General features: G+C 38.9%; 1 protein-coding gene and 1 long non-coding RNA gene across 9 annotated transcripts in view; one reads left to right on the forward strand and one right to left on the reverse strand.

Moving 5' to 3' along the window:
• Positions 1 to 26,763, forward strand: part of RBBP8 (RB binding protein 8, endonuclease) — a 132,776-nt gene that overhangs the window by 76,511 nt on the left and 29,502 nt on the right. For all 8 annotated transcript variants that reach the window (XM_060173577.1, XM_060173575.1, XM_060173582.1 and 5 more), the window contains exons 7-10: positions 15,285 to 15,460; positions 20,719 to 20,826; positions 24,867 to 24,967; positions 26,556 to 26,665. In XM_060173577.1, the coding sequence (XP_060029560.1) occupies positions 15,285 to 15,460; positions 20,719 to 20,826; positions 24,867 to 24,967; positions 26,556 to 26,665 (495 nt within the window). The remainder of the gene's footprint in view (positions 1 to 15,284; positions 15,461 to 20,718; positions 20,827 to 24,866; positions 24,968 to 26,555; positions 26,666 to 26,763) is intronic.
• Positions 13,495 to 26,763, reverse strand: part of LOC132533151 (uncharacterized) — a 51,237-nt gene continuing 37,968 nt past the window's right edge. The window contains exon 3 of the long non-coding RNA XR_009545055.1: positions 13,495 to 15,005. This is a non-coding gene — a long non-coding RNA (uncharacterized LOC132533151). The remainder of the gene's footprint in view (positions 15,006 to 26,763) is intronic.

A 26,763-nucleotide genomic window follows, 5' to 3' on the forward strand; every position in this document is an offset into this window, starting at 1 on the left:
ATTTAATGTTTATAAATAATTATTTAAATATTCACATTTTAAATTTTCAATTTTTGTTATCTTCTAGTCCTATCTCAGAAGCTTTATAAAAATAAGTCAAACAAGTATATCTTTCTATACTCTTCTTAGACCTAGAAAACTTTTTTCTCTGTTTTTCTAATCATCCTGATTATTCAAAGTAGCTTTATTATCTCTTTTTCAGTGAGAAAAACAAAGCTCACAAAAGTCAAATAGCCAGTCACTCGGATCTATAGCTTCTGACTTTAATGCTTCTGTTTTCTCTTAGTGTCAGAAATCTTTTTCTGGATGTGATCTGATGTATACTGAGTATACATTTTACTCACCTTATTTCCCGTGTATAAATATATTTTATTTAAGATTTCTTTTTTCTTTTTTTATCTTTATTTATTTATTGGATAGAGATGGCCAGAAATCTAGAGGGAAGGGAATGATAGAAAGAGAGAGGCAGAGAGACATCTGCAACACTACTTCACCACTCACAAAGCTTTCCCCCTGCAGGTGGGGGCCAGGGGCTCGAACCTAGGTCATGTGCACTGTAACATGTGCGCTCAACCAGGTGCGTCACCATCTGGCCCCTTATTTTTCACTTATATAAATATTATATAATATATATCTTTAAAAGTTAGGATTCATAGATGGGAACAAACAACAAAGTCCCCTTTCATCCAGGTTTTAAGGAGCTCAAGTTTCGCAGAAAATTTGGGATGAGAAAGGCTTAACTAAAACACTGTACTGCAGTTTAAAACTTTATAGAAACTAAAAAGTAAATTTAAGGTTTAGACTAGTTTATGATGGTGTTACAAGTTTTTTAAAGATTTTACTGCACTTGAGAGGACCTCTACAATATTTTTGGTATAGACTATGTAAATGTAATATCATTTTGGCTTAATATATACTGTCTGATGTCTGAACACATTCTCACAGATGGAATCAATGTCTTTATGGTATAATTTTATGTGACTACTGTCCAATAGAATTTTTATAGCTCTCCTATGTGATTAGCACACTGAGTATTGGTAGCAAAGGGAATTTGATGGTAGGTAATAGATAAGGAAAGAAGGCTATGAGAGCAGACTGAGGTCGTCAAACAATATATGTGAAAATGGGTTCAGCTACCCTGTCCTGGCCCCTCCTGTATTAGGGGAGAGCTCCCTGAGCGGTGAAGCAGGGTTGCAAGTATCTATCTCTCACTTTCTCTCTCCCTCTCTCTTCCTTGCCCCTCTCAGTTTCTCTTATTCCTATCAAGTATAAGGAAAAGTAATTAAAAATGAAAATATAGACACTTTTTAATTATACTCGTTCAGTATGTTGAAATATGTTGGGTTGCGTCACAGGGTAGAGAGAAGAGACCAGGAACTCATGGTGGAGTGGGAACACAAATCTTTATTCACAAGGGTGCCCCAGAGTTGGGTGTGAGCACAGCGGTTTAGGCCACGTGGAGCTAGCAAAATGGCCTCCTCCCACTATGCCTACCAGCCCTTCTCCAGGTCTTCTCCGGGTCAGAACATGGAAGAGAAAAGAGAGCGAAACCGGAATAGCAGCGGGATTTATAGGGTAAAGACAGAAGTGGCAAGTCGGGAATGGGATTGGCTAGGAAAGGGTGGAGAGAGGCAAAAGGCATGCTGGGAAGGTAGAAGCATCCATAGCAACTGTTGTGATGGTTTTAACTGAATTAACAATACCCTGAGGGGATAACATGGTGGGGATATTTCAGGCAAAACAATGATTATGTAAATAGAGCAGGGGGGCTGGCTTTAAGGCCCAACATCTCCCCCTTTCTTTCTTTTTTTTTTTTCCTCCAGGGTTATTGCTGGGTTCAGTGCCTGCACCATGAATCCACCGCTCCTGGAGGCCATTTTTCCCCCTTTTTGTTGCCCCAGTTGTTGCAGCCTTGTTGCGGTTATTATTGCCATTGTTGACGTTGCTTTGTTGTTGGATAGGATAGAGAGAAATGGAGAGAGGAGGGGAAGACAGAGAGAGAGGGGAAAGATAGACACCTGCAGACCTGCTTCACCGCCCATGAAGCAACTCCCCTGCAGGTGGGGAGCTGGGGGCTCGAACCGGGATCCTTACGCCGGTCCCTGCGCTTTGCGCCACATGTGCTTAACCCACTGCGCCACCGCCCAACTCCCTCCCCCTTTCTTTTTATCTAATGGCTATAGTATCAGAAATGTGAGGTGCTTTGTGAGGCAGGGAGTCTGATAGGACGAGGCACACCTTTGGGTTTACTACTGTCCTTCCTTGCTCAACCTCTCTATAGAGAGAGACTAACAGGATTGACACACTCCTCAGGTTCAAGTCCTGCCAAGCTCAACCACATCCTCACAATTTCCCAATATCTCCCTTTTTCCAATGGCCATAGTTAAATGGGTCAATGTCTGTAAAAGACTCCATCTCTGACAGAGGAATAGTAGTGTAGGGGTGAACAGAAACCTGTTGGGCAGAAACCTAAATGATATCGTGCAGGCGTTTTTAAAAGAACTGGAATAAGACGGAGCGATAAGTAAGAGTAGCAAGGGACAGCGTGAGACTGAAGAGAGGCCTGATAGGCAGAAAGGGGCTGCCTGATGGGCAGAAATGGGGCGCTGCCTGATAGGCGGGGGAGTGGAGGCCTGATAGGCTGAGGGGCAAGAGGGGTGATCTGGCATTGCAAAGTTCCGAGACAGCTGGCTGCAGGGTCCATGGACTGCTACAGTCAGTCCTCAAGAAGTCCAGCAGTATAAAGGGAGTGTCCAAAGGTGTACCAGCAAGTCTGATAGAAGCATCAGTCCAATGCCAACAACCAGGAGAAGAAATGCTGCACCTCTATCTCGATGGGGGAGGACAGCCACTGGAACTTTGCTTCTCTGTAGAGAGTGAGCTGAAACCGCCAAAAGGTGACAGGTGAAGCAGAAGCAGAATCCAATCCCATTCCTGACTTGCTACTTCTGTCTTTACCCTATAAATCCCACTGCTGTTCTGGTTTCGCTTTTTTTCTCTTCCGCATCCTGACCTGGAGAAGACCTGGAGAAGGGCTGGTGGGCATAGTGGGAAGCGGCCATTTTGCTAGCTCCACATGGCCTAAACCGCTGTGCTCACAGCCAACTCTGGGGTGTCCGCGTAAATAAAGATTTGTGTTCCTGTTCTGCCACGAGTTCCTGGCCTCTTCTCTCTACCCCGTGCCACAACCCGACAGAAATAAGACTACAACACAGATCCACCAATTTTCATATATAATTCCAAAGCCAAAGAAGAGTTTGGCATTATTTTTCATGTTATTCACAGCCTCCTTACTTAGCCCACTGATATAAGAATTCCCTTGCTTTGATATGAAAGTATCTGTGTGCTGATTAAAGTTTAAGTATATATCACATATGTGTATGATGTATGTGAGGTACATATACATATATGTATGTATATAGAGAGAGAGTGCGGAGAAGAAAAAGAGTGTCAGCTCTTCCAGTCACAACTGTTTGTTTTAGGAAATAGATATGCTCCCTTGGCTAAAGTCAAAGGAACTTGCATTGATTGCATTTCAAACTCTTCATTTCAAACTCCTCTGACTTATTTAACAAATAGCCAATCTTTTTTTCTACAGGGGAGAGTAGAAGGAGGAGATAGAAAGGGAAAAAGACCTGCTTCCTTACTCATGAAGCTTCCCCCTGCAGGTGGGGAGCAGGGGTCCTTGCACATAACAATCATTGTATGCACTTAAATCAGGTTTGCCACCGCCTGGCCCCCAAAGTAATTTTTTTTAATGCAGTATTCTAGGTTCAGTCTACTACAATAGTTCTGTTCTCTCTATTTTTCTATATCTTTTCACTTAATGTGATTCATTTTTGTGCTTACTACTAAACAATAATGCTAGTGGGAGGGAAGGAAGGAAGGAAGGAAAAGAGAAAAGCCAGAGCATTACTCTGGCATGTATGATGTCAGGGATTGAACTCCTAACCTCATGCTCTAGACTCCAGTGCTTTATTCACTGTGCCACCTGCCAGTCCACATTAAGAATAATATTTAAGTTAGTGTTTTTCCTATCCTCTACTTGTGGACTTAATTATTTTAGTTATAAATTTAGAATTTCAAAATCATGGCTTTATCATAGATTGTTGAAGAAATCTTATGACACTAATTTAGCTTTGTCCTTCATTTAAAGATATAGCACTGTTGATGAGGTGCATGTTTCTGTATATTGGATAGCATCTTTATATATAGCTATGTTTTTTTTTTTTTACAACTTTCTTACAAAGTGTAGTTCTTCAGTATAGAAGAGGAAAAAGCTAAATATTAAAAACTTTTTTAAATGCCATATCAGGGAATGAACTGAGCTTTGTGCAAGTGTGATATCACTGGATGGGTCTCCAGGGCCAATTTTCTTTTCATGTTTTATTCAGAGAAGGGGGTGTCACCACAGTCATCATCAGTAGAGCCTAACGTGTGGTACTGGGATTTGAACACAGGGCCTGTTCAAGCTAAGATATAAGATGCCTTCGGACCCCTAGAAAGTTTTTTAATAGACTTTTTGAAAACAGGCCCTTGATTCTTACAAGTCTTTGGAAAGAGTAATTCAAAGTATTTTTATACAGTTTAATGGGAGGCCTTCAAAAAGACAGTTTTTTTTTTTTTTTTTTTTTTTTTTTTTTGCTGTCAGACCATTGGAAGGAAAAATAAAAGGAGGAAGATGATCAGTGTGCATAATTAATACAATGTAAAACTATGATGTGGATTTCCTTAGAAAGTAAGAGTAATACTTCGGGGTGGTGGCACACCTGGCTGAGTGCACATATTATAGTGCAGTGCACAAGGACCAGATTCAAGCCCCTGGTTCCCACCTGCAGGGGGGAGAATTCACAAGTGGGGAAGCAGGGCTGCAAGTGTCTCTCTGTCTCTCCTTGTCTGTCTTCCCCCTTCCTTTCCATTTCTGGCTGTCTCTATCCAATAATAAAGATAATGAAAATTAAAAAAGAAAGAAAATAAGTAAGAGACAAAACCAGTGCTTTAAAGAAGACCCTTGGTTAACAGAAGTTGCTTTGTTCTTTTATGACAGAGAAGAGCAAAAGAGGGCAAAGTAGCATTTGACTAGTTTGGTCTCTTCCAGTTAGAGCTAGTTCCTCTCTTCCTCATCCTCCCCCCACCACCTTTTTGTAATTCCAGGTACTTCTAAATTGACTCACCCAGGAAGTCAATCTTTTTCTCATGATTCATTCATGTTTCAGGTTAAATATTTATGATTAGTAGACAGGTAGGCTGTGACATGGTTGGTTAAAGGGAGGTCAGATATATTTCTCACTCCATTAACTTATAAGACTTTCTCATGACTTTAGTTTACTGTTTTTCCAGAATAAGGTAACAGAATTACAGGAAGAGATTAAAAATAAGATACTAGTACTGTAGGTTTTCCTCAGTAGAGAGTGAAGATATAGGCTGTAGCTCTGACACTGGTGTTATACTTAAAATTAAAATATAAATCTAACTTAGAAAAAATTAACTTTTATCTTGCTTTTATAAAACCTCTGTTGGTCATACTATACGAAATCTCGTATTTTTGTTTTCTTAAAAATAGTACTACAAGTTGATGTGAATATAATAAGACTGACTGGTTTTTTTACATAAACCCTAAATACCTAACAGATTAGTAAAAATTGGTTGGCAGATATGGTCATTAATGATTTCACATGGGGAAGTTAATTTATTTACTTACTTTACTCAACAATCACAATTCTAGCCAAACCTAATCTTCAGGCATCTTTGCTCCTAAATTGCATTTAGCAAAATTATATTCCTGATTCAGCACAAACTGATTTTTCTTTTTTTAAAATTTATTTCTTTATTGGGGAATTAATGTTTTACATTCAACAGTAAATATAATAGTCTGTACATGCATAACATTCCCCAGTTTCCCATTTAACAATACAACCCCCACTATGTCATTTATCATCCTTCATGGACCTGTATTCTCCCCACCCACCCACCCCAGCGTCTTTTACTTTGGTGCAATATGCCAATTCCATTTCAGGTTCTACTTGTGTTTTCTTTTCTGATCTTGACAAACTGATTTTTCTAGTGAAATCTGGAGACCCCTAATATTCATTCAACAAATATTAAGCATCTGTTATATGTCTAGCATTATGCATTCATGTAATATACCAATGAGTCATACATTCTTCTCCTCTTAGAGCTTATATTAGAGCAGGTAAACAGGAGACAAACCCATTATATTTGTGGATTGTTGGAAAGGTAATGATGTATTCCCCTATGTTTTTCTATGCAAAAATGCATAAGATTCATTTCTCAATAAAATATCATTGAGAAAGTTAGTAGAGAAGCGTAACAAGGGGCAGGAGTACAGTTCAGTATCGGAGGTGTATTGCAATTTTAAATAGCTTATTCAAAGTAAGCCTTGATGTAAAAGTAAAACTCCAGCACAGACTTGAAGAAGCTGAGGTCATTAGCTGTGTGATAGGTGGAGATCCCAAGCAGATCAACAACTAGATTAGCATTGCTGGTATTTTAAAGAAACTTCAGGAAGTATGACTTCAGTAGACTATCACATGGAAAAGGGACAGAGAGGTACTGGGGGGTAGGTGAGACTGCTAGGTCATGTACGACCTTATGAATCATTAAAAGAATTTTGATGTGTGTTTACAGTGAAGTGGAGTGAGTTATTCAGAGCAATGAAGTGATATGACTGATGTCTGAGAGTAGACTGTAAAGGGACCTGGGCAGATGTAATGGTAGAAAGTCAAAGGCACTTCCTACTTGTGCTTAATTAACTAGTTTCATGATCTATACTAAGAACATATTGAGTAGTTAATAGTATTACTATCCAGCGAGTCAAGGTGTCTAGATTTATTTTTCTTGTTTTTTTTAAATTTATTTGTAAAATAAAAAATATCAACAAGACCATAGGACAAGAGGGGTACAATCCCACACAGTTCCCACCACCAGAGCTCCATAGCCCATCCTCTCCCTTGAAAGCTTCCCTTTTCTTTATCCCTCAGAGAGTATGGACCCAGGATCATTATGGGGTGCAGAAGCTGGGAGGTCTGGCTTCTGTAATTGCTTCTCTACTGGACATGGGCGTTGGCAGGTCGGTCCATACTCCCAGCCTGTCTATTTCCCTAGTGGGGTGGGGCTCTGGGGAGGTGGGGCTCTGGAGTACATTGGTGAGGTGATCTGCTTGAGGAAGTCAGGTTGGTGTCATAGTAGCACCTGCAACTTGGTGGCTGAAATAGAGTTAAGATGTAAAGGAGAACAAATTGTTTAATAATCTGGAACCTAAAGGCAAGAATATAACAGATGAGATTTGGGGTCTCCATTTTGGGAAAAGCTAGTGGGTCTATTTTAGGTATATTCCAAGAGGCCCATGACTTTACTAATTTTTGCCTGCTCCCGACAGCTAACATGCAGGTGGACCAAAGGTATTGTCAGAGTTGGGAATAGGTCTAGAAAGCTGGATCGGGGAAGATAGTAGCTCCCAAATATGGGAAAAGTATATAAATATTATTAACTGTAAACACCATTGATTTGATCTGGGGCCTGTATTCTGTGTGTAACCTCTGCATCCCTGTAGGTCTGAGTTCAAGTTCTGTGATCACAGCTAGGAGCATTCTAGGTTGTAGCCATTTCGGACCCATTTTCCTTGAGTGGTAGAGGACTTTGGTCCAACCTCCCTTCGAAGAATGGAGCATTCCCTACCACTGTTGATACACATTGAGGGCAAGTTCCTATGGGGCCCACAAAGGAGTTCATTATGTTGTTCCTGATGGCAATGAACAGTGAGAATGTCTAGATTTATATCAGATTCTGTTACTTAAAATGTTAGTTAAGTGTCTTCTCTACATTTTATAGTTTATAAAATGATAGTAATAATACCTCATTCAGACGTAATCATTACACTGAAGCATGTAACAGTGACTCACATGTAACATGCAGCATGTGTTGATGTTGCCAGGTTTCTTTTTTAATTCATGCTTTGTCACCGACCTAGTCGTGTTGATTCTGTGACTGTAGTGTTTAACATAAATCCATGCCTTTGTTCTTTAACTTATTTCCGATATTTTAGTTTAAATCTGCACTAAGTCTTGCCTAGATAATCAAACCCACTGCAAATTGATTGATCTGCTTCCTTTCTTCTGTCCCAGTCAATCTTGCATACTTCTGCTACATTTTCACAGTACTTTACTGCTCTAAAACTTTAATTTGATTCTTTTGTTTTTTCAGTTATGTACACACTTAACCAAGGTTCTCCCTATAGTTCTAGCTTTCCATTCTCTGGTACAAGTATATAGTCTGGTATGTCTTTAATACTCAAACTGTATGGATTCTCTGCTGATTTTCTTATTTTTTCTTTTTACTTTTTTTTGCCTTAAATTTTATTTATTTTTTTAATTTCTTTTTTAAAATTTATTTCTTTATTGGGGAATTAATGTTTTACATTCAACAGTAAATACAATAGTTTGTACATGCATAACATTCCCCAGTTTCCCATTTAACAATACAACCCCCACTATGTCATTTATCATCCTTCATGGACCTGTATTCTCCCCACCCACCCACCCACCCCAGAGTCTTTTACTTGGGTGCAATATGCCAATTCCATTTCAGGTTCTACTTATGTTTTCTCTTCTGATCTTGTTTTTCAACTTCTGCCTGAGAGTGAGATCATCCCATATTCATCCTTCTGTTTCTGACTTATTTCACTCAACATGATTTTTTCAAGGTCCATGCAAGATCGGCTGAAAACGGTGAAGTCACCATTTTTTACAGCTGAGTAGTATTCCATTGTGTATATATACCACAACTTGCTCAGCCACTCATCTGTTGTTGGGACACCTGGGTTGCTTCCAGGTTTTGGCTATTACAAATTGTGCTGCCAAGAACATATGTGTACACAGATCTTTTTGGATGGATGTGTTGGGTTCCTTAGGATATATCCCCAGGAGAGGAATTGCAGGGTCATAGGGTAGGTCCATTTCTAGCCATATGAGAGTTCTCCAGACTGTTCTGCACAGAGGTCGGACCAATTTACATTCCCACCAGCAGTGCAGGAGGGTTCCTTTGACCCCACACCCTCTCCAGCATTTGCTGCTGTTACCTTTTCTGATATATGACATTCTCACAGGAGTGAAGTGATATCTCATTGTTGTCTTGATTTGCATTTCTCTGACAATCAGAGACTTGGAACATTTTTTATGTGTTTCTCAGCCTTTTGGATCTCTTCTGTGGTGAATATTTTGTCCAAGACCTCCCCCCATTTTTGGATGGGGTTATTTGTTGTCTTGTTGTTGAGTCTGGCAAGCTCTTTATATATGTTAGTTATTAAATTCTTATCTGATGTATGGCATGTAAAGATCTTCTCCCATTCTATGAGGGGTCTCTTGGTTTGGGTAGTGGTTTCTTTTGCTGTGAAGAAACTTTTTAATTTGATGTAGTCCCATAAGTTTATACTTGCCTTAGTCTTCTTTGTAATTGAATTCATTTCATTGAAAATGTCTTTAAAACGTATGCAGAAAAGAGTTCTGCCAATATTTTCCTCTAAGTATTTGATAGTTTGTGGTCTAACATCCAAGTCCTTGATCCACTTGGAATTTACTTTTGTATTTGGTGAAATACAGTGATTCAGTTTCATTCTTCTGCATGTTTCAACCCATTGGTTCCAACACCATTTGTTGAAGAGACTCTGCTTTCCCATTGAATAGTCTGGGCCCCTTTGTCAAAGATTAGATGTCCATAGGTGTGGGGCCTCATTTCTGGGCTCTCAATTCTATTCCACTGGTGAGTGTGTCTATTCATGTTCCAGTACCAAGCAGTTTTGATGACAATGGCCCTATATGCAATTTGAGATCTGGGAATGTGATGCCTCCAGTTCTGTTCTTTTTTTTTTTTTTAATTTTTTATTTAAGAAAGGATTAATGAACAAAAACATAAGGTAGGAGGGGTACAACTCCACACAATTCCCACCACCCAATCCCCATAACCCACCCCCTCCCATGATAGCTTTCTCATTCTCTAGCCCTCTGGGAGCATGGACCCAGGGTCATTGAGGGTTGCAGAAGGTAAAAGGTCTGGCCTCTGTAATTGCTTCCCCGCTGAACATGGGCGTTGACTGGTCGGTCCATACTCCCAGTCTGCCTCCCTCTTTCCCTAGTAAGGTGTGTCTCTGGGGAAGCAGAGCTCCAGGACACATTGGTAGGGTCTTCAATCCAGGGAAGCCTGGCCAGCATCCTGGTGGCATCTGGAACCTGGTGATTGAAAAGAGAGTTAACATACGAAGCCAAACAAATTGTTGAGCAATCATGGATCCCAAGCTTGGAATAGTGGAGAGGGAGGTACTCACTGCAAACTCTAGTGTACTTCTGCTTTCAGGTATATATTTTGCAGTAGTTTATAGATACGTGTGAACATAAGCTCTCTCTCACAGAAACTGGTGTATATCTAGGTTATGGGACTTTGTTAGAAAGTGAACCACCTGAGATGAAATTAGAGTGTACTATAAAAGGAAAGGTCTCACCAGAGTAATGAAGCTGAAGGGTTGTCATTCCACACGTGAAGTCTCTGGACACAGTTCTGTTCTTTTTTCTCAAGATTGTTTTGGCAATTCTAGGTCTTTTCTGGTTCCAGATAAACATTTGTAGCATTTGTTCTATTCTCCTAAAAAAAGTGCTTGGGATCTTGATGGGGATAGCATTAAATTTGTAGATGGCTCTGGGTAATATATTCATTTTGATGATGTTAATTCTTCCAACCTGTGAACATGGAATATCTTTCCACTTCTTTGTGTCTTTTTCAATTTCTTTGAGTAGTGACTCATTATTTTCAGTATATAAGTCTTTCACTTCTTTGGTTAGGTTTACTCCTAGATATTTTATTGTTTTTGTTGCTATAATAAAAGGAACTGATTTCTGGATTTCAATTTCTTCTAACTTAGTGCTTGCATAGAGGAATGCCACTGACTTTTGAATGTTAATTTTGTAGCCTGACACCTTACTGTATAGCCTGATGATTTCCAAAAGCTTCTTGCTGGAGTCCTTAGGTTTTTCTGTGTATACTATCATGTCATCTGCAAATAAGGAGAGTTTGACATCTTCTCTTCCAATCAGTATCCCTTTAATTCCTTGGTCCTGCCTGATTGCTATGGCAAGAACTTCCAACACTATGTTGAATAGTAATGGTGATAGTGGGCAGCCCTGTCTAGTACCTGATCTGAGTGGAAATGCTTCCAGTTTTTCACCATTGAGTATGATGTTGGCTGTAGGTTTGCTATATATAGACTCCACTATCTTCAGGAATTTTCCATCTATTCCCATTTTTTTATAGCGTTTTGATCATAAAGGGATGTTGTATTTTGTCAAAGGCTTTCTCTGCATCTATTGATATGACCATGTGGTTTTTGGTCTTGCTTTTGTTGATGTGGTGGATCACATTGATTGATTTACGTATATTAAACCAATTTTGCATGCCTGGGATAAACCCCACTTGGTCATGATGAACAATCTTTTTGATATACTGCTGTATCCGGTTGGCTAGAATTTTGTTCAATATTTTTGCATCTATGTTCATCAGAGATATTGGTCTATAATTTTCTTTTTTGGTTGTGTCCCTGTCTGCTTTTGGTATTAGTGTGATGTTGGCTTCATAGAAGCTGGCAGGGAGTATTCCAGTGTCTTCAATCTTCTGGAAGACTTTTAAAAGTAGAGGTATTAGTTCTTCTTGGAAGGTTTTGTAGAATTCATTTGTAAAACCATCTGGCCCAGGACTTTTATTTTTGGGGAGATTTTTGATAACTGTTTCAATTTCATTAGCTGTGATGGGCCTGTACATGTTATCCACTTCCTCTTTACTTAGTTTTGGGAGTTGGTAGGTATCTAGGAAATCGTCCATTTCCTCCAGGTTCTCTAGCTTGGTGGCATATAGTTGTTCATAGAAACCTTGCATGATAAGTTGAATTTCTGCGGTGTCTGTTGTGATATCTCCTCTTTCATTTACTATCCCATTTATTTGGGTCTTCTCCCTTTTTTGTTATGTGAGTCTGGCTAAAGGTTTGTCGATTTTGTTTACTCTTTCGAAGAACCAACATTTACTTTCGTTGATCTTTTGTATGGTTTTCTTATTCTCAATGTTATTTATTTCTGCTCTAACTTTAGTGATTTCTGTCCTTCTGGTTGGTTTAGGGTTCCTTTGTTGTTCTTTTTCCAGGTCTTTAAGATGTGCAATCAGGCTGTTTATTTGTGCTTTTTCTTGTTTCCTAATGTGTGCTTGTATAGCTATGAACTTCCCTCTCAGTACTACCTTAGATAGATATCTTCCCATTTTCTTCTGGCCTGTAGTGTTTGTATGGAGAAGTCTGCTGCTAATCTTAATGGGTTTTCCTTTGTAGGTGACTGTTTTTTCTTGCAGCCTTCGGATCCTCTCTTTATCTTTATTCCTTTCCATTCTAAGTATGACATGTCTTGGTGTCTTTAGGTCTGGGTTAATTCTGTTTGGGACCCTCTGGGCTTCTTGAATCTTTATGTCTTTGGTGTTGTCTAGACTAGAGAAATTTTCAGCTATTATGGCCTGGAGAATGCTTTCTTCCTCTCCTTCTCTTTCTTCCTCTGGTAAGCCAATAATGTGTATATTGTTTCTTTTGAAGTCATCCCATAGGACTTTGTTGTTTTCAGCACCTCTTAATCTCTTTTTGAGATCTCTTACTTCTTTTTTAGTTGTCTCTAATTCATCCTCAATCTTGCTAATTCTGTCTTCAGCCTCATAGATTCTATTCTCTCTGCCCTCTACTGCTTTCTGGAGTTCATCTATTTTGTAGCCCTGTTCTGATACTGTTTTAGCTTGTTCAGCTAGTTGCATTCTTAGCTCAGAGATTTCAGCTTTCAGCTTTAGTAACCATGAGATAATTAGTATTTTCTTCCATATTCTCATTTGTTGTTCCTGCATTTCTGGCTACAATTTTTTCAAATTCTTTACTCACTCCTGTTATTATTTCCTTAGCTAATGTTTGGATGTTGAACTCGTTGTTTTGTGCTTCACCCTCTGGAGGACTTTTAGCTGCTGGACTCTTGTCCTGGTTCGAGTCTCCAATATTTTTTCTTGTTGTTTTAACCATTTTATATATTATGTTATGAGTTCCTTTTATCAGTACTTTTCAAATTATTGATCACTATTGCCTGGATTGACTTGTGTCTAAGTAAGTTAATTAAAGGGTTCACAGTGGTGGAAGTTAACTGTTTTTTCAGTAGTATTTAAATCTCTGAGTTGGAGTTCAGTGGTTTAAAAGCCTCTTTTTTTTTTTCTTTCCTGTAGGGTATGGGAGCCTGAGGGCTTTTAAACTATCAATAGGCTTCTTAGCTTAATCACTGACTCCTGACCAAGAGATAAAGCAGGGTGTGACAGAGATAATCCAGTGGTTATGCAAAGAGACTTTCACAGCTCCTCAGCTATGCCACAGAGGTATAGGTCTTCTCCTGCGATTCCTGGTTAGATCTCTGTCCCCTGGTGTCCCTCCCTGCCGCTGCTCCAGATTCTGAGGGTAGTAGCAATGGATACTCAGAGTTGCACTTGGTGAGTCTCTGGGGAGTCCTCTCCTCCCTTAAGCTGTCCCCTTGTTGGTGGAGCAGACTGGAGGTGGTGTCTCCACTGATAAACTGCTGAACTGTTAGCAGTCACTTAATCTCTCCTTAGGCCCCTCTCTCCTCTCTGTCACCAGCCACACGTGTTTGTACTCACCAGTGATTTACTGGGTTCCTGTGGTCATTCTAGTCCTGTCTTGTTTTGGTCCCGGGTGGTCTCCTTTGGTATTCCTAGTTGATCCGGGAAAGGAGAGGAGAGTAGAGGAGAGAAAGCGATCTGCTGCTCGTAGCTCCGCCTCCGGAAGTCCAGGTTTTCATTTTTTTAATTTCTTTGCTGGGGGGAGTTAATGTTTTACAGTCAATAGTAAATACAATAGTTTGTACATACTTTGCTGATTTTCATGTGAAATTATTTTTTTTCTTAGTAATTTGCTAATTATTAACAAGGTTATAGGATAACAGGGGTGTAATTCCATACAGTTGCTACCACCTTTGTTCCATGTCCCATCCCCTCCATTTGAAGCTTCTTTATTTATTTATTTATTTTTATTTTTTTTAATTTTTATTTATAAAAAAGAAACACTGACAAAAAACATAGGATAAGAAGGGTACAACTCTACACAATTCTCATCACCAGAACTCTGTATCCCATCCCCTCCTCACCTGATACTTTTCCTTTTCTTTTACCCAGGGTCATTATGGGGTGCAGAAGGTGAAAGGTCTGGCTTCTGTAATTGCTTCCCTGCTAAACATGGGTTTTGACAGGTGGATCCATAGTCCCGTCTCTCTCTTTCCCTAGTGGGGTGGGGCTCCAAGACACTTCAAATTGTTGACTAATCATGAACCTAAAGGCTGTAATGGTTCAGATGATGATTTGGGGGGGGGGTCCTCCATTTTGTAGATAGTAATCCTATTTTAGTTATATTCCAAAGGGCCCATGACTATACTAGGTTTGTTTGTTTGCTTTTTGTTTTTTGAGCCTGACATCTAATATGCAAGTGGATCCAAGTTATCATCTGGGGAGATGATGTCATGGCTGGAAAAAGGACCAGAAAGCTGGATCAGGGAAGAGAGTAGCTCTCATATTAACCAGAGAACTGCTCAGCTCTGACTTATGGTGGTGCAGTGGAATTAACCTAGGACTTTAGAGCCCCAGGCATGAGAGCCTGTTTGCATAACCATTATGCTATCTACCCCACACTTACTGAAACTTCCCTATTCTTTATCCCTCTGGGAATATAGACCAAAATTATTTATGGAGTGAAGAAAGTGGAAGGTCTGGCTTCTGAGACTGCTTCTCTGCAAGTTGATCCATACTCCAGCCTGTTTCTGTTTTTCCCTAGTGGGGTAGAGCTCTGGAGAGGTGAGGTTCTGAGACACATTGGTGAGGTTGTCTTCCCAGGAAAGTCAGGATGGCATTGTATTATCATCTGCAGCTTCCTGTCAGAAAGGCAGTAAGATAAAAAGCAGGATAAATTGTTAAAGAAACAGGAACCCAAAGGTGAATTAGGGGTCTTTGGTTGGGAAGAAGCTAGGAATTCTATTTTAGGTATATTCCAAGGGGTCCATGACTTCATTAATTTTTGCCTGAGCCTGATAGCTAACATGCAGGTGGACTAAAAATACTATCTGGGAAGATGGTGTCAGAGTTGAAAATAGGACTAGAAAACTGGGCTAGGCTGAGTTAATTTTCTTTCAATTATCTTTACTTCTCTCTAGGAACGATCAACATAATCAAGCTAATGAGCTTGACTCTGAAGAAAATGTTATTCCAGATTCACCAATAACAGCCTTTTCATTTTCTGGAATTAATCGGCTACGAAGAAAGGGGAACCCCCATGTCCGATATGTAGAACACACACATGCTAGACCAGTGAAGACTGTGTGCACAAATGGTAAAGATCACACTTACTATATTTTGGTGTTCTGGTTGTGTAAAAAAAAAAAAAAAAGTGCTCATTTGTTGGCTAATTTTGAGTTATTTAATCTTGTGAATAGAAGATAATCATTGTTTAGAAACTGTTAGAACTATAAATTTAACTTCCATTTGTGGAGTGCTTGGAAAGTCATTTGCCACCTGTGTTATGTAGAGACACATGGTTTTCTGTCTCTGTAAAAGCTGGTCTGGAGTGATGAAGCCCTGCTGATGACAGAAATAAATGGGGCCACCTGTTAAGTAACTTGATGAGTCAGAATCCAAACTTAGATCTTACTCATTCTAGACTATTGTACCTTCCAAGTCTTAGTCACATTTACTTCTACTTTGGAGCTGCCTTTACCTGATTATTTCTAGTCATAATTTGTATCAACTCATGGTAACCAAGAAGTAACCTTATAATATATCTACTTTGTGGCTTATTTCTAATTTGAGCCCCATTGTATGTCATGTGATTATTATACATGATTATTCCTTGGAATATTCATCCAAATGATAAAGACTTCCATAATTTTTAATCTAAGCTGTTTGTAACAAAGAAGACATATGAGTGGGAGAAATATAGATAGTCCTAAAGATATTTTAATGCAAATAAATTTTTGACAGTAACACTGCTTTTTAAAAAGCCATTTTATTGGCTAGAGACAGAGAAATTGAAAAGGAAGGGGAAAGGAAGAGAGAGAGCACATGTTGTACTGCCTCACCACTCATGAGGCTTTCCTTTTGAAACTTCTCCTAACACACTGTAGCACATGCACTGAACCAGGTGTGCCACCGCCCGGCCCCACTATGCTGTGTTTTTTAAGTAGATATTACTCTTTGATATTAGAACCATTTTTATGAGATTCTACCACCACCTAGTGGAAAGCAAAAGTATTGTTAAAAGGTTCATGCTATTAAAAATTACTGCTCTGCAACTAGAAGAGATGATATTATATGTCCTTTGGGTGAAAATGGGGATGATCATGCTTAGCGAAGTAAGTGCAGAGCTGAAAAATAAATACCCGATGATTCTTCTCATTTGTAGAATGTAGATAACTTAAACATATAAGCTTGCTAACATAAAGAAGGTAGTTGTCAAACTGTCTCTAAGATCTTGGTAGTAGCCAAACTATATGACTGTGGAGATTAGGGAAAAGAGGCATGGGACTCTGGTGCTTGGCGCAGTGTGGGACTGAACCCTGTCATCTTAGAGTCATGTAAGCCATTATTAAAGAACAGTGATTTTTTTAGACTGAAGGAAAATGTAGGAGCATTAGAATGAACCTTCATTAGCCTTTTGATCTTTTCTCATACAGGACTTCAATTATTACATACTAGCATCTGCATAATCTGTATCATTAGAATTCCATGTTTAGAAATACCCATAGAAACAAATCACAGCAGTTTTACTAAGAAGGTCTTCTTTTATGTTTAGTATGAATGCTGGTTTGTTTCTTCAGTGTAAAAGAATGTGTGTGTGTGTGTGTGTGTGTGTGTTTTAAAATTAACTTAGCCTATTTTAATCTCATTCTGATAATTTTTTGTTTATTTTTATTTATTTACTATTGGATAGAGACAGAGAAAAATTGAGAGAGGAAGGTAAGGTAGAGATCGGAGAAACAGAGAGATTTGCAGCCCTGCTTCACCACTTGTGAAGCTTCCCCCATGCAGGTGGGGACCTGGGGCTTGAACCTGGATCCCTGCACACTGTAATGTCAGCAGTACTTACCCAGGTGCCACTGACTGGCCCCCATCATTTTGATCATTTTTACTTGAAATTTTGCTTGTAAAATTTAACCTTCAACTTTGGAGCTTTGCAAATTATTTTAAAATTAACTCAGTAGTTAGTCAGTCATTTTCAGGTGGTTTTTTTTTTGTTTGTTTTTGTTTATTAAAAAGGAAAACTGAAAAAAATCATAGGATAAGATGGGTACAGTTCCACACAATTCACCATTCCCACCACCAGAACTCTGCATCCCATCCCCATCCTTGATAGCTTTCCTATTCTTTATCCCTCTAGGAGCATGGACCCAGGGTCATTATGGGGTGCAAAAGGTGAAAGGTCTGGCTTCTGGAATTGTTTCCCTGCTGAACATGGGCATTGGCAGGTCGTTCCATACTCCCAGCCTGCCTCTCTCTTTCCCTAGTGGGGCAGGGCTCTAGGGAAGCGGGGCTCTAGGACACCTTGGTGGAGTCATCTGCCCAGGGAAATCTAGTTGGCATCCTGGTAGCATCTGGAACCTGGTGGCCTCTCCCAAGAATCCCAAATTGAAAGCTGCTTCCTTTCTGAGCTCACACCAGGTGTTGTCTTCAAACTGTCATCTTGGCTCCCAACATCCATTTTCAGTTTTTAACCACTCTTGAAGTTTATTTTCTTTGTAGGGTTTTTTTTTTACCTTTTATTTTTATTTTTTTTTCTTCAGCGGTTTCATAGTTAACCTCTAATTTCTTTCTTTTTAAAAAATTTTTTAAATCTTTTTTTAAATTTAATTTATTTTCTCTTTTTTGTTGCCCTTATTTGTTGTTGTTGTTTAACTTTTATTATCTTTATATTGGATAGAGCCAGCCAAAAATCTAGTGGGAAGGGGGAGATAGAGAGGGAGAGAGACAGAGACAAGAGAGACACCTGCAACACTGCTTCACCTCTTGTGAAGCTTTCCCCCTGCAAGTGGAGACCAGGGACTTGAACCTGTATTCTTGCGCATTGTAATGTGTATGCTCAACCAGGTGCGCCACTACCCGCCCACTCTTTTTTTTTTTTTAAAGATTTTATTAAATAATGAGAAAGTTAGAAAGAGAGAAAGAACTAGACATCACTGTAGTACATGTGCTGCCAGGGATTGAACTTGGGACCTCATGATTGATAGTCCAATGCTTTATCCACTGTGCCACCTGCTGGAGCACTCTCTCTGTCTCTCTGTATTTTTTTTCCATATATATATATATATATATATATATATACACATGTATATATATATATATATATATATATATATTTATCAGCATTGCTCAGCTCTGGTTTATGGTGGTGCAGGGAATTAATTGAACCTGAGACTTTGGAGTCTCAGGCATGAGAGTTTATTTGCATAACTATTATGCTATCTATCCCTGCCCCAAAAATAAATTTTTAAAAAACATTAGTTAAAAATAATAAGGGGCAGGCTGGGGAGATAGCATAATGGTTATGCAAATACCTTAAAAGCCTGAGGCTCTGAGATCTCAGGTTCAGTTCCCAGCACCACCATGTGCCAGAACTGAGCAGAACTGAACTCTTTCTCTTATTATCTTTTCCTCTGTATATACTCTTTCTCATTAAAATAAAATAAATGAAAATATTAAAAATAATAAGGGGTGGGGCAGGTGGTGGTGCACCTGGTTGAGTACGCGTATTACAATGAGCAAGGACTCGGGTTCAAGCTCCCGGTCACCACCTGCGGGGGGAAAGCTTTAGGAGTGGTGAGCAGTGCTGCAGGTGTTTCTCTGTCTCTCTCTCCCTCTCTATCACCTCCTTACCTCTTGATTTCTGGCTGTCTCTATCCAATAAATAAAGATTAAAAAATTTAGGGAATTGGGCAGTAGTGCAGCGGGTTAAGTGCACATGGCACGAAGCGCAGGACCGGCTTCATCTTTTTTTTATTATTATTATTATTGTTTTAAGAATGATTGATGAGATTGTAGGATAAGAGTGATACAATTTCATTAAATTCCCACTACCAGAGTTCCATATCACATCCCCTCCTTTGGAAGCTTTCCTATTCTTTTTTTTTTTCATTATCTTTATTTATTTATTGGATAGAGACGGCCAGAAATCGAGAGGGAAAGGGGTGATATAGAGGAGAGGGAGAGGGAGAGGGAGAGGGAGAAGGAGAGAGAGAGAGAGAGAGACACCTGCAACACTGCTTCACCACTTGTGAAGCTTTCCCCCTGCAGGTGGGGACCAGCGACTTGAACCTGGGTCCTTGTGCATTATAAAATGTGCACTCAACCAGGTGCGCCAACACCCAGCTTTCCTATTCTTTATCCTTCTGGGAGCATGGACCCAGGGTCATTGTTCGATGCAAGAAGGTGGAAGGTCTGGCTTCTGTAATTGCTTCTCCACTGAACATGGGCATTGGCAGGTCAATATGTGACTTTCAAGTTACAATTAGTAAAAATATTTCTTTTTGCTTTTGTCTTTCAGTTTTTGAGTTTAGTTCTTTAATAGTTGAATGACTTCTGATAAAAGTATATTTTAGAATTAATTGCTAGCAAATAAAAATTGTAACAAAGATGTAGAGATATGTAATACAGTTTTCACTTTTAGGTAATTCTACTGATTTGCAACGAATATACAGGGGGGGAAATGTTAAAATGTCTTGACACTAAGCTTGTTCTGGTCTTCTCTCTCCCACTTTCCTCACTTTGTTTCTCTTTGAAGCTAAAGGAATGATATTTATATTCTGTTTATAATAATATGAAAAATAAGTATCTAAAATAGCACTTATATATATATATATATATTTGGCCTCCAGGGTTATTGCTGGGGTTCAGTGCCTGCACCACAAATCCACTACTCCTGGAAGCTATTTTTTTAAAATATTTATTTATTTATTTATTCCCTTTTGTTGCCCTTGTTGTAATTATTGATATCGTCATTGTTGAATAGGACAGAGAGAAATCGAAAGAGGAGAGGAAGACAGAGGGGGAGAGAAAGATAGACACCTACAGACCTGCCTCACCGCTTGTGAAGCAACTCCCCTGCAGGTGGAGAGCTCGGGGCCAGAACCAGGATCCTTACTCTGGTCCTTGGACTTTGCTGCCACATGCGCTTAACCCGCTGTGCTACCACCCGACTCCCTGGAGGCTGTCTTTTTCTTCCCTTTTTCTGTCCTTGTTGTTTTATTGTTGTTGTTGTTATTGTTGTCATTGATGGTGTTGTTGTTGGACAGGATAGAGAGAGGAAGGGAAGACAGAGAGGGGGAGAGAAAGATAGACACCTGCAGACCTGCTTCACCACCTGTGAAGCTACTCCCCTGCAGGTGGGGAGCCAAAGGCTCGAACCCAGGATCCTTACGCCAGCCGCGCCACCTGCGCTTAACCCACTGTGCTACCGCCCGACACCCAGCACTTTAATAATTTAAGTATCTTAATAATAATTAAAATATGTCTGTATTAGCTTATCAAAGTAATAGTTTGATACTATTTACTATCATGATTGTTCATCTATATGTAATCTCTCCACTTTTTTCCCTTCAGGACTGAGTAAAGTTTCAAAGTCTTCAGCTCATATACAGCATAATGAAAATGAAATTCTGGTGGCTGACACATGTGACCAAAGTCAATCTCCTGTGTCTAGTAAGCAAGGTACTGAAATTGCCTTATAAGTATACAATGTGTGATTGTCAGTGACCAGCTGTCTGTAATGGATAGTATTTGAAAGTGTTTGGGGGTTCCTGAGAGGTAACTAATCAGATAAGACTTTTGTCCTGCCTGAGGCCCTTGGTCTGATCCACAGCACCATTGTAAATACTGAAGAGATAAACTGGTGGAACTTCACGAATGGTGGACTATTGCTTTGAAAGCTCTTTCCTTTCTCTTGAACCATGCATCAGAATTGTGCCTTGGTTTGTCTCTCACTTTCACTGTTTCAAGTGAACCTCTTCCTTATGTGTGATAAAATATATATTGTAATTAACTTCAACAGATGTTTTCTTACTTTCCCAAGAATCATGTTTTACCCTCTGGGGGCAATTTTAAAACTGCTGGATTGGTGATTTAGTGGTTATAAAAAAGAAAGAGAGAGGCAGACTGGGAGTATGGACCGACCAGTCAACACCCATGTTCAGCGGGGAAGCAATTACAGAAGCCAGACCTTCTACCTTCTGCAACCCTCAATGACCCTGGGTCCATGCTCCCAGAGGGCTAGAGAATGGGAAAGCTATCATGGGAGGGGGTGGGTTATGGAGATTGGGTGGTGGGAATTGTGTGGAGTTGTACCCCTCCTACCTTATGCTTTTGTTCATTAATCCTTTCTTAAATAAAAAATTTAAAAAAAAAAGAGGAACCAGGTGCCATGAGATATAGGAGAACTAAGATAAAGTCATGTGGGACTCGTCACTATAACAACAAGTAGTGATAGGTTAGGACTTTTAACCATTGTAGTTGGCATTTGACCACTATAGTTGGACACTCATTGGTCACATGAGCTGGCTAAGTGTAAGGGTTATCACCCAAGATTGTCTTGTGCATGAGAAACTAGGAACAGAGAAAATGGAGGGTGCACTTATAAATAAATCTTCAGGGTGTTCCCTGGCAAAGGAAAGGGGAAATAGGATAGGATAGGATAGGATAGGATAGGATAGGATAGGATAGGATAGGATAGGATAGGATAGGATAGGATAGGATAGGAGTTGGTGTTTGACATTATTCAGCACTCAGTTTCCTTAAGTAGCTTCACTGTTCTGGTTCTGTTTCTTTCCCTCCCTCTTTCCTTTGTCCTTTCTTTCTTTCTTTTGCTAGGAAACAAACCCAGAGTCTCATGCATGTATGACTCAGACAAAGATCATCTCTGGCCTAGATTCTGTATGTTTAGAGGGAGATTAAGAAGGAAAGGCAGAGAGGGTGAGACACCAAAGCACATTCTGCCACCCACAGAGTTCTCTTGATTTGTCCATAGTGCTCCCTGGGGTGCCATCTCAGCAGATAAAGCTCTTACAGTTACACAAATAAAAAGGCTTTGAGACTTTCCTGAATTCCACTTCACTTTATCTAGTATCTAAACAATATCTAAATGTTACTGAGTCTTCCTACGTGTTTGTCATGCATATCCTGTGCCTCCATGACAGCACTTTTAGGCCAGCAACAGCTCTTGCTAAACTATCTTAATAGCTGGGAAACGACCCAGCAGAGCACGCACTTCACATGCATAAAGGACTGGATCTGAGCTCTGAGCATGGGCACCGTGTGAAGGGGAAGCTTCACAAGCATTAAAGAGCTGCTGTGGTGTCTCTCCTCTCTCATTTCTCTCTATATATTTAGCATTAAAAAAGTGTAAGGGTAAACCTGGGAGCAGTTGAATTGCGATTGTGCGAGAACCTGGGACCAAAAATAAAAATAAAAAGGGAGAGGGGAAAGCACCTTGGATAATCTATTCCTTGCCTATAGGATACATTTAACAAATTCTCATCCCTCACTATCCTGTCAGGGATCATGTCTGTCCACTACTTCATCTTTCACACTTTGATTTCCAATAATTGAATCATACAATTCCCTGAAAATGCAGTTTTGTTTCACACTTCTGGACCCTTACACATACTTAGGTTCCTTTTCTCTGAACCCAGTTCAATTGACTTGTCAAATTCTTGGTTTTTTTCAAGGATCCATTGAGGCATCACTTGATATAACTTTCCTTGATTTCCAAAAGCAGATTTAATAATCTTTCCTCCATGTCTAAATCACCCCTAGTATGTGCTTTTATTAAAACATTTATTACATTTTCACACAATTCTTTTCTTCCTTTCTTCTTTTCTCCTGTTTCAGCTATAGTTCATAAACTTCTTGAAGGAAAAAACAATTTTTTTTATCTAGTATCTGCCACAAATCCTGAAATTTAGTATGTGTTGTTATTGAAATTTTGTATTATGCATACAAGTTTGTATTATGCATACAAGTTTTTATTTTTGTATTATTCATACAAGAGTGGAACATGTAATTTCTGCAAATATATTAACTTAAAACTTGAAAAATTTCTGTAAATATATTCTTTCTGTAATTAAATTAAAATTTAAATTAAATTTAAATTAAATTTCTGTAATATATTAACTTAAAACTTGAAAAATTATTCAATTCTGAAGCTCTCTCTCAAAGTATGTTTTCATAAAAGTACTATAAATATAATTTGGTATACTACATTTAGGTTACAATAAAGCTGTTAGAAATATGTAATTTTTGGGAGTCAGGCTGTAGCGCAGCAGGTTAAGCGCAGGTGGCGCAAAGCACAAGGACCGGCATAAGGATCCCGGTTCGAACCCCAGCTCCCCACCTGCAGGGGAGTCGCTTCACAGGTGGTGAAGCAGGTCTGCAGGTGTCTATCTTTCTCTCCTCCTCTCTGTCTTCCCCTTCTCTCTCCATTTCTCTCTGTCCTATCCAACAATGACAACAACAATAATAACTACAACAATAAAACAACAAGGGCAACAAAAGGGAATAAATAAATAAAATGAATATTTTTAAAAAATGTTATTAAAAAAAAGAAATATTCTCTATCCCTCTGGGAGCATGGACTCAGGGTCGTTGAGGGATGCAGAAGGTAGAAGGTCTGGCTTCTGTAATTGCTTCCCCGCTGAACATGGGCGTTGACTGGTCGGTCCATACCCCCAGTCTGCCTCTCTCTTTCCCTAGTAGGGTGTGACTCTGGGGAAGCTGAGCTCCAGGACACATTGGTGGGGTCTTCAATCCAGGGAAGCCTAGCCAGCATCCTGGTGGCATCTGGAACCTGGTGATTGAAAAGAGAGTTAACATATGAAGCCAGGGGAGGGGGTGGGTTATGGGGATTGGGTGTTGGGAATTGTGTGGAGTTGTACCCCTCCTACCTTATGCTTTTGTTCACTAATCCTTTCTTAAATAAAAAATTAAAAAAAAAAAAAAAAGAAAGTGTAAGGGCAGGTGTCCAGGTGGTTGCACACTTGGTTGTGCACATATTATAGTGTGTAAGGGCCCAGGTTCAAGCCCTGGGTTCCCACCTCAGGAGGAAATATTCTCAAGTGGTAAAACTTAATAAATAATAAGTTTTTAATATTAAAAATAAATATTTAGAAAAATAAAGTATAAGGGCATAATGAAATTTTAAGAAAATGAATTTCCATTAACTTATCATTTGAACACACAGAAAATACCAAATCTCAAAAAAAGAAAAAGCAGCAGGCTGGGGAAACAGCTTAATGGTTATGCAAAAGACTCATCCCTATGGCTTGGAGGTTCCAAGTTCAATCCCCAGCACCACCATAAGCCAGAACTGAGCAGTGCTCTGGTCTCTCTCTGTGTATCTTTCTTTTTGTATCTTTCTCATAAATAAATAATGTATTTTTTAAAAAAGAAAAAAAAAAAAAAAAAAGAAATATGTAATTTTTTTTCAGTGACATTAAAGGTAATTTTAATTGCCTGTTACATTCAGTTGTATAGGAAAGTAATGCATATTCTATAATCAGATAAGCTTGGCAGACGTAGATGCTACATACTAGTGAATTTTTGTCATTTATAGTAGATACTTTGGACTTTCTGTACAGAATTTTACAGACTTGTTCAGTGGCAGCTCAGAAAATATTCCTTGGACTCTCAGGCCTCTATAGTTTCATACATCTATTCTTTAAAATTATGTAGTTATTATTCATTTATTTCTTACTTAGAAACACACGGAGGAAGCAGTTACCCCTCTGTCACATCGTCATCTTTTAATTTAGCTACAGTTGTTGCTGAAACACTTGGACAGAGTGTTCAAGAAGAATCTGTAAGTAACTGTTTAGTTTGATGCCAATTTATGATATTTTGTTAGTGATTTAATAATGGCTTATAAGATTAAAAGGTATAGTTTCTTACGGTACCCACTACCATAGTTTTTCAGAGTCTGAGAGAACTAAACAAATGAGATTTTATTTTGTCCAAAGATCATTGGATAAAATACCTAGATGAGATAAGCCTATTTGTATTATCTACCCAAGATGGTCCCAGAAATCAAAATTTGAGGACTATAGACTGAAATAAGTAAAAATTTAAGGAACTGGTGATCACTTAAGGGATTTGGCCAGCCCTCTTCCTGTCCATCCTTCACCTTCCCTACCCCACATTATTCCATCGAGGAGAAGTCCTAAAACTTTAGGTTGATTTTTAGAATTTACTGAAGCTTTTTTAATATCTTTTAAGCTGAGGGTTAATTTGGGAAACAGACTGAGATTTTGGGACTACTATATAGCTGCATTAACACTTTCTTCTTAGTATTTACAAATGACAATTTAGGTAGATCTGATTCTCAAGGATTATATCAGAAAATGACCCCCTAGTTTTGGGTTTTTTTGCTTGTTTGTTTGTTTCCATTCTTTAGTGCTTTACTACCTCTTCTTTTTTCCTTAATTGATTTCTGAAAACAGGAAACTTGAATTCTTTTATCTTGAGGAAATTTAATTTTAATACAGCCCTAAAATAGCATCTGTTTGCCTTAGTCAGATGTATATGTACTGTTATGAAATTATTTTGCTGTTGAACTTCTAAAAATTGACTTGGATTTTATTACATTGGGTTGTTTTTGTTATGTTTTTGTTTGTCCTTTGTACTTTTTTTTTCTTTTTTTTTTTCCTTTGTACTTTTAAAGCCATCTTCACATCACAGTAAGTAATTTTTAACCCTTGATTTCAAACACTTTTTTTAATGGTTTCTAATTCCCACCTACCCATACTCTAGGCCTGTCCATTGTTTATGTGCCAAATATATTACGGAATCAAACTGTCATCAACAGACCAACAGCTGTCTGTATCACCTTAAATTTTTTTTAGAGATACAAAATTTCACTTCACTGAAGGTGAACTGAATAAGAAGTTGTGTTTTAGAAAGGTATCCAGTTTTCCTTTTCAGCACCATTTTTCCAATTTACAGTTGAGCTACAACTTGGCTCCAACCTCCTCTACAACTTCTCTCCTACTGGCCTGGAAATCCTACTCTCCCAGAATTCCCAGGCCCAAATTGGCCTTTTCATGGAGAGTTGGCCAGGTGCTGCCTTCAAGCCACCATCTTGACTCTCAGTCTCATTCTTTCCAGTATTTCATTTTTTAAAATATTTAAATAGATATTTATTTATTTTGTTTATTATTGGATAAATACAGAAAGAAATTGAGAGGGGAGAGGGAAATAGAGAGACGTCTGCTTCACCGCTTGTGAAACTTCCCCCCCTGCAGGTGGGGACCAGGGGCTTGAAACCCGGTCCTTGCACATTGTAATATGTGTGCTCAACCAGGTGCACCACTGCTTGGCCCCTTCATTTTTTTTAAAGAATGAATAATATTCCAATGTGTGTACTTTTTTTTTTCCTTATCTTACTACTAAAGGAATCTCAAGGTTCCATGAGCCCTCTTGGTGATGAGTTGTATCACTGTCTGGAAAAAGACAAGAAACAACCTTTTCAGGAATCTACAAGAAATAATGAAGATATGTTAAGGTAATTTGGGGTACTTTGATAAAACTTATTACTAGTGAATTCTATTACAGTGAGCTCATATAATTAAACCATTTCTTGCCCACCAGATGTTACTTAAA

This window comes from Erinaceus europaeus, chromosome 15 (assembly GCF_950295315.1).
Source record: "Erinaceus europaeus chromosome 15, mEriEur2.1, whole genome shotgun sequence".
Lineage (NCBI taxonomy): Eukaryota > Metazoa > Chordata > Mammalia > Eulipotyphla > Erinaceidae > Erinaceus > Erinaceus europaeus.